Source organism: Pinus tabuliformis, chromosome 7, assembly GCF_031772625.1.
Source record: "Pinus tabuliformis cultivar Carrire ecotype Pingquan chromosome 7, CPIR1, whole genome shotgun sequence".
NCBI classification, from domain to species: Eukaryota; Viridiplantae; Streptophyta; class Pinopsida; order Pinales; family Pinaceae; genus Pinus; species Pinus tabuliformis.
In genome coordinates this window covers 956,477,376-956,489,376 of record NC_142293.1, presented here as the reverse complement: position 1 = coordinate 956,489,376, position 12,001 = coordinate 956,477,376, and the positions used below count along the sequence as shown (strand labels likewise).

General features: G+C 42.8%; 1 protein-coding gene across 6 annotated transcripts in view; it reads right to left on the bottom strand.

Annotated features, from left to right (window-relative positions):
* The window catches only part of LOC149250798 (Protein kinase superfamily protein), a 351,978-nt gene that overhangs the window by 273,794 nt on the left and 66,183 nt on the right, over window positions 1–12,001 (bottom strand). For all 6 annotated transcript variants that reach the window (XR_016266837.1, XM_089459238.1, XM_089459241.1 and 3 more), the window contains exon 3: window positions 11,879–11,936. Coding sequence is in view for 5 of the 6 variants with exons in the window: in XM_089459238.1 (XP_089315364.1) it covers window positions 11,879–11,936 (58 nt within the window). In the remaining variant the exon portion in view is untranslated. The remainder of the gene's footprint in view (window positions 1–11,878; window positions 11,937–12,001) is intronic.

The following is a 12,001-nucleotide window of genomic DNA, read 5'->3' as shown; positions in this document are numbered from 1 at the left end:
CGTATGCAAGGCAAAAATGAAGGTGCTCCAAAGACGGCTGGCCAAAGCACAAAAAACGAAGGAAAAGGTCCGATCCCCTCCATATCTTGGCTGAGGCTTCTTTGAAGGAGCATGGCACTAAATAGCTCAGCCCCAGCACAAATTCCAAGAAATTTTGAGCATTTTGGGTCATTTTGGTTTTTCAGGCAAAAAACAGGTTTTGTCCCCTCAACGGATCTCACCCCCCGCGCGACCCTTTCATTTGGCTACTCCGTTCCGGGAAAACTCAACATTTCTGGATTTGTCATGAAAAGTTACACATGCTCACCCATTGCCAAGAGATTTTATGAAGTTTTGGGCCTCCAAAAAGTCAAAAAACAAGCAAAAAATGACTTTCTGCCACATTTTTGACACACAGAGAGCAGTCTTGGGAGATTGCAATTTTGGAGGGGTAAATGACCACCAAATTCAGAAATTCCACTTGGGTTGGAAAGTAGACATCCAGACCTTTCCAACAAGCCTACTCTTGCCCCATTTGGACACCTGGAAGTGCCCCAAAAGTGCTCTCAAAGGCGCGCGACCCATTCAGGAATGGCGCGCGACCCATCAGGGAAATTGCTCAGGATTTCAGCCTACAGCTCAGCAAAACGCAGTTTTGACTATGTTTGACTTTTTGGAGTTGATTTTTATCCTCCTTGTTGTAAATGATGTAATTTTATGACACTTTTACACTTATGTATCTCTTCTAGAAGATTCATTCATGAGATAGGTGAAAATTAAATGAATGAACTGGTTTCCTAGTTTATAGAGGCAAGTTGTTTTGACTGCCTAGTTTTCAGTGCTTAGTTTAGAATTGGTTGAAACAGCTCCTAGGATAGTGAGCTCGACCCCTAGAGGCAGGGAAAGATGTTAGATGATCTATATTATGTACTCTCTTGCTCATTTTCATGGTTGGACTCTTGAGGGAGAAACTCTTATTGTATTACTCACTGTATCTCTGCAATTTTTGGCAAAGGAAGACCAGGGTTTTGTAGTCCTTTTTGGGATTCTTATGGTCACATGTATTGATGGTGTGTTTCTCTTTGTACTTGTAAGTGTGTTATGTGAATCATTTCCTTACTTTTCCTTCTGCACATTAGGCAAATGAAGTGTTAAAGTAGAACTCATGACTGTCATGCTCTGCTTTTAAGTTTGCTTAATATCAATGTTTTCGACTGTTTAAAGGGAATTCAAGGTTATTGCTTGCTCTCCTTAACTCCTCACCGGTCATTCTCATCCATCCATCTCTATCAAAGGCATCAATACTGTTTCCTACCTTGCCCCAAAGAACCCCCTGCGAAAACTGTGTCCAATCCCCGCACCCGAAATTGCCATTCCCCAATTTTCCACCAAAACTTTAAAAATCCCAAATTTAAACCTTTTGATCATTTTACTACCCTAAAATCAGTGTTTCCCTATTGGTCATCTCGCCCATTGAAGATCTTTACTGAGATAGACCGGAGAGAGCCCTCTCCTGCCCCGTAGGGCTAGCTACGAGGCTAAGTGGTTTGATGTTGCCTTGAAGTTTACCTTTCTCAGCCTGAGGTGAAATTTCAAGCGCTAACACTACCAATGTGCTACATGTGCCAGGACTAGGGATGAACTTACTTTCCGTATCTCAACTTCAAAGCAAGGGCTATGACGTTTTCTTCATTAAGGGGAAAGTATACATTAAACACCCGAGTTGGAAAAAGAATGTGCAAAACGGAATCAGAAGTAACAGGTTGTACAGGTTGCAGCTGGAATCACCAATGGCACTGAGGGGCAGCAAAGGAGACAAGGATTTGAATGAACTATGGCACAGAAGGATGGGATATTTGCACCATGGGGCTCTGAGAATTCTAAGGAAAACTGTAACAGGAGTTCCAGATCTTAGTACAGAACAAGATGATGTATGCAAAGGGTGTGCTCTAGGCAAGTCTGCCAAAGTAGCATTTCCTAGAAGTAAAAATAGGGCCAAGAGTGTACTAGGATTGATACACTCAGATATCTGTGGACCGATGTCCACAAAAGCTCTTAGTGGTGCAGAATACTTCATCACCTTCATCGATGACCATTCAAAGAGTTCAAGGCTCTAGTGGAGAATCTGACAGGAAAGAAAAGAAAAGTGTTGCGCTCTGACAATAGTGGAGAGTATGTCGACAAGGGCTTCACCGATTTTTAAGCAAGGGAGGGCATCAAAAGAGAGCAGACAGCTCCTTACAATCCAGAGCAGAATGGAGTAGCAGAAAGAAAGAACATGACTATTGTGGAAGCAACTAGAGCTATGATGTATGATCGGGATATGCCAAAATTCCTGTGGGCGGAAGCATGCAACATGGCAGTCTATGTCCAAAACAAAACTCCTCATAGGGCATTGGGCAAGATTACTCCAGAGCAGGTCTTCACCGGGAAGACACCTGAAGTTAGTCATTTCAAGGTATTTGGGAATTTAGCGTATTGCCGTATACCCGAGGAGAAGAGGAAGAAGTTAGATCAGACTGCAGAGAAAGGATATCTTGTGGGATATAGCGAGAATGCTAAGGCATATAGAATCTATCTTCCAAGGAGCAGGAAGGTAGTAGTTCGGCGAGATGTGAAGTTCATGGAAGGCAGGGCCTTCAGAAAATCTCGAGAAATGCCTTCCGAGGAGTAGTCAAAAAATGAGTCGTTGGTCAAACCTCTTCAATCAGCGGAAGCCAGTACCAGGAATTCTCCTTCAAAAGAGGGGTAATAATAGGAAGAGGAAGAGCTAACAGATGTACCTACTACCAAAGGAAGAACGAGTAGGGAACTCCAACAGATTCTAAAGGATGCAGAAGATTTCATTGGTGCACAGGAGCAATAAAAGGGAGTGAAGATAGCCAGATAGATATCAGGCCTTAGTAGCTCATGTTGGGGAACCTTCTACTTTTCAGGAGGCCACTCAACATCAAGTTTGGATGGGTGCGATGATGGAGGAATACAACTCTATAATGGTGAACGATATCTAGGAAGTAGTGCCTAGGCCTCAGGACAGATCAGTGGTAGGTTCGAGATGGATCTACAAGATCAAATACGCTGCAGACGGCAGTGTGGAAAAATACAAAGCCAGGTTTGTGGCTAAGGGGTATGCTCAGAAGGAAGGAATAGACTATGAAGAGACCTTCGCCCCAGTAGCCAGGTATACATCTATTAGAACCGTGATATCTCTTGCAGCACAGATGGGATGGGAGATTCATCAGATGGATGTCAAAACGACATTCTTGAACGGAGTGATAGAAGAGGAAGTATACATTGAACAACCAGAAGGCTTTGAGACACATGAGAAGAAATCTCATGTATGCAGATTGAAGAAAGCCTTATATGGGCTCAAACAGGCACCTAGAGCATGGTATGGTCGAATTGATGGCTACTTGCAGAAGATGGGGTTCGTCAAGAGTGATGCAGACCCAAATCTCTACTCTCTGGTGGTATAGAATGAGCCTCTAGCCCTAGTATTATATGTGGATGATCTCTTCCTGACAGGATCATCGAGGCTCATCGAGGACTGCAAGAAGAATCTAGCCACATATTTCGACATGAAGGATTTGGGACAAATGCAATATTTCCTGGGGTTGGAAGTTTGGCAGCAGAAGGGCAAGATCTTCCTTGGACAAGGGAGATATGCTATAGAAATCCTGAAGAGATTAAGGATGCAGGACTGTAGGTCTATGGCTACTCCAATGATCACCAACTGGAAGAAAATGGATGCATCAGAAGACTAGGATGTTGATCCCACCTTATACAGGCAGCTCATTGGGTCCCTTATGTATATGGTCAATACTAGGCCAGACATTCATTACACTGTCAACACCCTCAGTCAGTTCATGGTGGAACCGAGGAGGGCGCATTGGGCAGCAGCCAAACATGTTCTTAAATATATACAAGGAACAATCGAGTATGGACTCTTATACACCAAAAGTAATGATATCAGACTGAGTGGGTTTACTGATGCAGATTGGGATGGAAGTTCAGTAGATCGGAAAAGTACCTCTGGGTACTGTTTCAACATTGGATCAGAAATGACCTCCTGGTGCAGTAGGAAACAAAAATCCGTAGCTCTCAGCTCGGCTGAAGCAGAATATATGGTCGCTAGCACAGCTTCGTGCGAAACCATATGGCTTAGAAAATTGTTTGTGAACCTATTCAAAAGAAGGATGAAGGCAACCAGGATCATGTGTGATAATCAAAGTTGCATCAAGCTCTCTGAGAATCCATTGTTTCATGATCGGTCAAATCACATTGATATTCAATGTCACTTTGTCAGAGACTGTGTCCAACAAGGCGCTGTACAGTTGAGCTACACTCCTAAAAGAGAACAGGTGGCGGACATCCTTACCAAGGCCCTTGGAAGAACAAAGTTCGTTTATTTCAGGGAGAAGATGGGGATGGTAGAGAATCCATTTCAGTAGCAGAAATGGATAAGTGTCAGGTGTCACAGTGCTATGAGTAGCATGTTGCAGCATTTGAGAAAGAGTTGTAGTGCAAATGCAGTGTTGGGAGGAAGGACCAGCAGCAGCACGAATGCAAAGGGTGCTGCAGTACATATGTAGCAGTGGCAGTGGTAGAAGCCATGGATAGTAGTATAGGAGGCAGCAGTGCAGAGGATGTTGGGCAGCAGGCCAAGCACCAGCACAGGTACCGGTGCCAGATGATCAGGGTGATGTTCAGTGGTGGAGCATTACAAGAGCGCATTCCTCGCTAAGAGGGAGTGTTGATTTGGGGTAGCATCAAATGTGCTCTAGCCATGAAAATTGGCGGAGAGGCTAAAGCACATGAGATCTCCAAGACCCAAAAAACGTTTTGGGAAATTCCATTTGGATGAGGAGTTATTAAAATAATTAAATTTTTAATGGGTTCCTAAGTCTAAACTTAAGAAAATATAAATATTAATGGGTATTAATAAAGATAAGGATGAGAAGCCTCTAAGAGACGAGGAGCAAGTCTATTTTTATCTTAGCTGTTGATTAGGGACTTAATCTCGGTTGTTGATTCATCAACAAGAAAAGTATAAGAGAAGACTTGAGGGTCATTTGGAGATACACCAACAGATACTCAATATCCCAAGGAAAATTGATTTTCTCATAGAGGAAGGAAAATCGATTTCAGAGGGAAAGTTGTGGGTTGGAGGAAGATGGGGTGACTAGCAGCAGTCAGGAAGATCAGAAAGGGTGACGCAGGGGCTCTGAGAGACAGCGCAGAGGGAGATGTAGATCAGGGACGCATTGGATGACGCAATGAAGGACAAAGCAACACAGAGCCAAGCAAGATGACGCAGGACTGACGCAGTTGGGAAAGGAAGTTCTCGAGGGTGTCAGGAAGTCTCAGAGAAAAGTCTCAAGTGTTTTCTCCCAGTGTCTATGTAAAATCTTTCTGTAAAAGAGATTGTTGTTGAAGATTAATAAAACCCTCCTCTGTTGCACCAGTTTCCCCGCTTTGGGTTTTTCCGAGGACAATTGTCCAAAAATAATTGTGTTGATATGTTTGATTCTTGTGCATGTATTTGTTTCTGTATAATGGTGTGATATCTGCAGTAGAATTTATTTTAATATTTACTGAAGGGATTTCATAAATAACTTATCGAAAATAAGTAGGTAAAATAAATCAGTTACTGCAGCATTAGAATTTATGTTCAAAAATTTTCACATGTATTTCTTTCTTGCTCAGTTTCTTGTTTCCGCTTATAATTTAATTGGTGAAGACTTTCGTGTATTAGTTTTGGTGTTTACTGTAGGAAACAGTAAATAATTTGTTCTGTAATTAACAAATAGAAGGAACTTAATTAGTTGCTACAGTGGTGATTTGGGTAATCGAATTTTCACATGGTATCAAAGCTGCAGGTGAAGCAAGAGTGCAGAGCCGGAAGAACCCAATGCTGAAGAGAAGGAGGGTCCAAGTGCTGCGTAGAAAGCAAATCAAATCCCCAGAGGGATTGCACAGTCCAAGCTAGGAGGGCAAAGATTTTCGAGGAAGGTTTCTCTCTGAGTGAGTCGATAGAGAGGTAAGACTTCCAGAATGAAGTTTGCCAGTTTCAGAGGGAGCAGCACAGCAGCTTCAGCGAAGAGGTAGTTTTCTGGTGTGATGCAATTTTTTGCAACAGTTGTTGGGGCAGAAAATCGTCAGAAGGAAGAAGGGAGACATTGTTGAGGGAATTCTTCCTCAAAGGACTTCCAGCCAAGAAGTCTGATTTCTCAAGTGTTGAGCAGCAACAGAGAGGAGCAGATCTACTAACTCCAGCAGGGAGTGCGTAGGCCAGCCCAGTGTTGCGCAAAGGAGAGAGGAGGTAGTTCGACAACTCGTTGGCAGAGATGGCAGCAAATGGGTTGCGAGATCAGGATCGGTTGGAGGGAGCATCCAACTATGTGATTTGGAAGGCAAGGATCTCATGCCTTCTGGATGAGCACGATCTCAAAACTTACATCGACAGTGTGGTAGTTGTACCCGCGGATCCAGATCCGCTCAAGAAGTACAAGGCCGAGATGGTGAAGGCCAAGAGGATGATCCTTGACGGAGTGAGGGATCATGTAGTGTGTCACATTGCCAGCAAGGATACTGCTCGGCAAATGTGGGAAGCTTTGGCCACGCTATACGAAGGATCTTCTGAGCAACGGAAGATGTACTTGGAGCAGAAGATGAGATCCATGCAGATGCAGAAGGGGGAATGCATTGATCCGTTCCTTACGAAGCTTCAGGAGATCCGAGACTCGTTGGCAGCTGTGGGGTCAACACCTCAACCTACTGAGATGGTGAGGTTGGCCCTGAATTCAGCCTCAGAAGAGTAGCAAGTGTTTGTCGAGAGCATCCTAAGCAAAGAAAGATTGTCAGATTGGGAAGGGATGCGGGTTGCTCTTCAACAGGAAGAGATGAGGAGAGACTTAGTCAAGTGCAAACTTGATAGTAGCAGTAGCAGTAGTGGGAGGAAGCCGAAGGAGGAGGATGAAAATGCAACCCTCGCATCTAAGGGTAGCCGGAGCAGCAGAAGAAGAAGAAATATGTTTCGAAGATCAAGTGCTTCCGGTATGGTGAACTTGGTCACTACGCACGCAGTGTCCTCTCAAGAAGAAGGACAAGGACGAGAAGCATGATCTAAAGGCTACATCCACATAGATCGAGGACGAGGAGTTTGCCATAATTGCCCAAAGGTGGGGTGATATAGAACTATAGTTCAAAGGAACTACAGATGGGCAGGATCCTTTAGGATTCCACCTCTTAGATCAATACCTTGCTATGAGAGCCCAAATCAGTACTAGCAGGATGGACCGGGTCAGTTGATGTAGAGGAGTGTCAGAGTGACAGTTGCAGTGGCTAGGAGCGCCAAAGACTGAGCAATGCAAAGCTAGAGTTGGCATGAGTGCAGTTGGCATTGTGCAGAGTCAGTGGCAGCACAGAAGCTTCAGAGGTTCAACGCAGAGACTAGTAGAAGTCAGATCTCTAGCAACAGATGCATCATGTTGAACAAGTGTTTAGAAATTTTGGATGCTTTTTCGTTGCTAATGTAGTAGCAGCAACAGTTGGAGAAGGTTGCAGTGCAGATACAGTGTTGGCAGTGGCAGTGCCAACAGCAGCACATATGCAAAATTTGAAGGTTGCATTGTTGGCAATGGCAGTGTCAACAGCAGTACAAACGAAGCATTTGCGCAGTAGTTGGTGGGCAGCAATGTCAGCCATCAGCAACACAAAGGGAGATGTTACAAAGAAGGGTGATGCTTCTGCAGGTTGCATTATTAGAGCACATTCCTCACTAAGAGGGAGTGTCAATTTCTAGTAGCGTCGGATGTGCTCTAAGCCTCAAAATTTGCAGGGAGGCTTGGACACATGTATTCCATAATACCCAGAAATCGTTTTGGAAAACTCCACCCAGAGACAATTTTATTAAAATAATTAATTATGTTTAATGGGTGCCTAAGTCTAAACTTAGGAAATTTAAATAATTAAAGGGTATTAATCTAACTGTGGGTGAAACTTCTAGACGAAGATGAGGAGCAAGCCAAAATGATCTGAGCCATTGATTAGGATTTGATCTGGGTCGTTGGTTACTCAATGAGAAGATTATAAGAAGACGCTTGATGGGCATTTGGAAAACATATCGAGTGGAGATCAGAAGATCGAATTTCTGAAGCACAACAGTTGCCGGGAAGAGAATTTGAAGTGATCTTTTGCAGTGAGGGGTAGGGATAGTTCCAGTTGGACATTTATTCTGATCCGGGAATACTCAGCAGAGGAGGCAGAGAGAGATCCAGGAGACGCAGCGCAGAGGCTACGCTGTCCAGCATAGGCTGACGTAGAGGCAGCGTAGAGCCTTGAGGAGGCTCGTATTTTCACTGGAAGAATCGATTTCTGAAGCTAGAAGCCGAAGTGTGAGATCGGGAGGTGGAAATCGAAGTTCCTGGGAGGCAAATCGATCAGCAGAGGGAGTGACGTTGTCCCTAGACGTTGTGATGCTGGGCTAACGCAGTGACTACGCAAAGGCAACAAGGGGCAAGCCATTCTGTGGCTGGATCAGTCGGGATCGCCTGTGATAGTGTGAGGTACTTCTCACTATTCTTCTATCAGTGATATTCTCTGTACTAGATAGCCAGCAAGGCATCCAGAGATTGTATTCAGAAAACTATTGCTTAATAATAAAACCCTCAGTTGTTGCACCGATTTTCCCGCATTGGGTTTTTCTGGGGACTTTTGTCCAAAAACAACAATGTAATGTGTTGTGTATTTCTTTCTTGCTCAGTTTCTTGTTTCCGCTTATAATTTAATTGGTGAAGACTGCAGTGTATTAGTTTCGGTGTTTACTGTAGGAAATAGTAAATAATTTGTTCAGTAATTAACAAATAGAAGGAACTTAATCAGTTGTTGCAGTGGTGATTCGGGTAATCGAATTTTCACACTGACTATGACCATCTCCATGAGTCCAATCCACTCCACTGGGTACCAACTCAGAATCTCTCGCCATCCAATCCCAAGAGAGTGATCGAATGCACGAACTCCCGCACATAGAACAACACCGACATGTGGATGTTGCACCTTGTGCAACTCCAATCGTCTCATCCCGCTATCCAGGTCAACACATGAGATCTGACTAGGTAGCTTTGTCTCCCTCTCTCCAAAGGGCAAAGGTGACCCAATAGTGCTGCTAACCTGGTCATCCCCTCTGGTATGTCTAGACAACTCTGCCTCCCTCAACCCAATGCATAAGGGTGGGCTAACAACGTTGTAGATCCCATCAGTGTGCCTCTTAAGCGAACTATGTTGAAATCCCAATGTGTGGTCTCTATGTTGCCCCTCATCAATGGCTAGCCCAAAGGATGGTTGCACATCCTCATCCATCATGGACTCTACACGAGCCTCCAACTACTCCTCCATAGACAACCCAACATGTAAGACATGCTCACCAATCAGCTGTAGGTGACTGTCATCTAACAACTCTGTCATAGATCTGGATGCCTCTGTACCTATTGGCTCCTCATCAACAATGGGGATGTCTCCCGACACCTCATCAACCTGTGGTGTGCTACTATCACTTGAGAACTCGATCACAACCCGGGATACCTCATCAATGGATACCTCAACAACGAATGACATCTCATCAACGAGTGTATGCTCAACTGTCTCCTTGCCAACCATAGTCCCTTGAACTACTCTCTCGTCTTCTTCGTTAATCCTCTCCATGATCCCAGCATAATTCCATTGAATCCCCATTGGTTTGTGCATGCCTCTTAGTTAACAGAACTCCCAAAAAGAGAGGGATGCCTTAATTTCATGACCCAACGATTGGTATGCCCTCCAATTTGCTTCCAATAACTCCACATCAATTGCAATCATGTCTTGCCATCTTGATGCATTACCCATAATTTTGGGCATAGCGGATTTGTTGTATAATTGAGAATGGTCTTGATTCCCCATTGTGGAATGAATCAACTTTTGCCCCACATCAATCATCATTTTTTGCATCCCAATCACCTCATTCAAGGTTACTGCCATGTTGTTTGATTCTAATCTTTCTTTGGATCCCATGATTTCTTACCTTTTTATTCTCGTTTTGTCATAGAACGAAGGGTTTCCCATAGGCTGAGCCAAGATTATGACTCTGATACCATTGTAATGTTCCAAAATAGGAAAAGCAGTGATATGCAAGCAAATAGCAAATTTACACCACAAAAAGTTTTAAAACAATTTAGTAAACACCTAGAACAATCAGAAATATGGAAGCAGCGAAGCCATTTTATTATAACTGGTGCAAGAGTAAAATTATATGGAAGGAATACACCTGGTCTTGTCTTTTCTGGCAACGGAGCAATGCCCAAGTGAAGCAATGATAACCTAGAAACTGTCCAACCGTCGCTCTGCGCTGCCCCAACAAATATGCATTGTTTGCTGCAAAGATATGGCTGAAACTCTTTCTCCCACGTATGCCCAATTTTTCTCTTCTATGCTAGCCATAGAGTCTGCAAAATCATTCATGAATATTGGTGCCACTTCCAGCTCTCAAACTCACCCAATAGCCAACAAATATATTGAACCTTTTTCTCCTAATTTCTCCCGGCAATAGCCCTCTGGAGGAATGCTGCAATGGCCACACTAGATCCACCACTGCATCCTCTTGAAATACGCATTGTTGTGGCGAACCGAATACAAATGCAGGAAATATCTCTACAAATATCCTCCGGGTGATAATGAATGAACCTCTCTAGGGTGGCACTCAAAGTCCCCCGAAGAAAGGGTGAGTTCTCCACTTGGAAAACTCTTGCTAAACAGAAAGTGACCCGGCTAAACAGCGCAAGCAACAAAATAAAATTTGATAAGCCAAGAATGCCAAATGAAGTGTGTTGTCTTCCTTTTATAACTTTCGTGGAGCCTTTCTTCCCGCCTTTTCTTCCCTCTCGTGCATTTCGAATCATTGGCTTAGGGAGTGCGTATTTCTTATGTAGGTGGTCCCCACATCATTAACAAAACAAAATAATATAAAATTAACTTGCCTCTCCTAAGTCTTCTATTTAAAATCAAATGGGCCCTGTCTTCACCAAAATTGGCCCCCAAAATGTAGAAATAAATCCTGCTACAAAATAATTTAGGAAGGGACATTACATCTTGCTTTTCTCTTTAATTTAAAATAATTTAATTTCCTTAAAACACATTTTTATTGATGCACTTGTGTCGTTTCTTGTTTCCTTCTGAAGTTTTCTTTCTTTGTTGATTTTTATTTGTTGTTTACATTTTTTTTAACTATATTTTTTAAATTCAACCAGTGAGAAATCAACTTAATTAAATCAATAGTAGTAATTAAACCAAATCAATATTAATTTGAAGATTGATCGGATCTTCCTCTTCAAGCATTCTTGTCCTAATGATGAACTAATTTGACATGGTTCAAAACATTGACACAAACCCAATATGGAGTGTTTACCCAAAAAATATGGATGATAATATTAATAACCACAAAAGTATAGAATATGAACTATAAAGAAGCTATATGAGAAGATTACAAAGAATTCCAGGGACTAACATACTCAATAGAAGGTGTTGGATGCAAGTTATCGGGATTAGATGAGGTTAAAATGTGTCAATCTATTTTTGAAGAGTAGAGTTGCCTTGAAACAATGTGTTATGTGGTGTACTACCTCCTAAACCTGCAATTAAAGTTACGAAGTCCCAAAAACAAGTGCAACCCTCAAGGGAACTTAAGAAGGTTTCCCAGTTTCACCTCAGCATCACTTCCTCTCACTTTAGTCTGCCTTTTGGTTATTTGTCCCAGAAGTAATATTATGTGCTAGAAAAGAAACCTATAAAACAAAAGGCTCCATATGTATATGCTAAAATGAAAAAATGCTAGTATGTAATTGATAGAAAAATACCACATAAAAGCTACCTTAAATATAACCCGTGTTCCCATCCTAGGACCTCGAGAAACTCGTCCAGAATAAAGCCTGCAGTAAAACTGACCCAACAATTTTCAATCTGGATGAAATGCCAACAATGGTAACCAAATGAA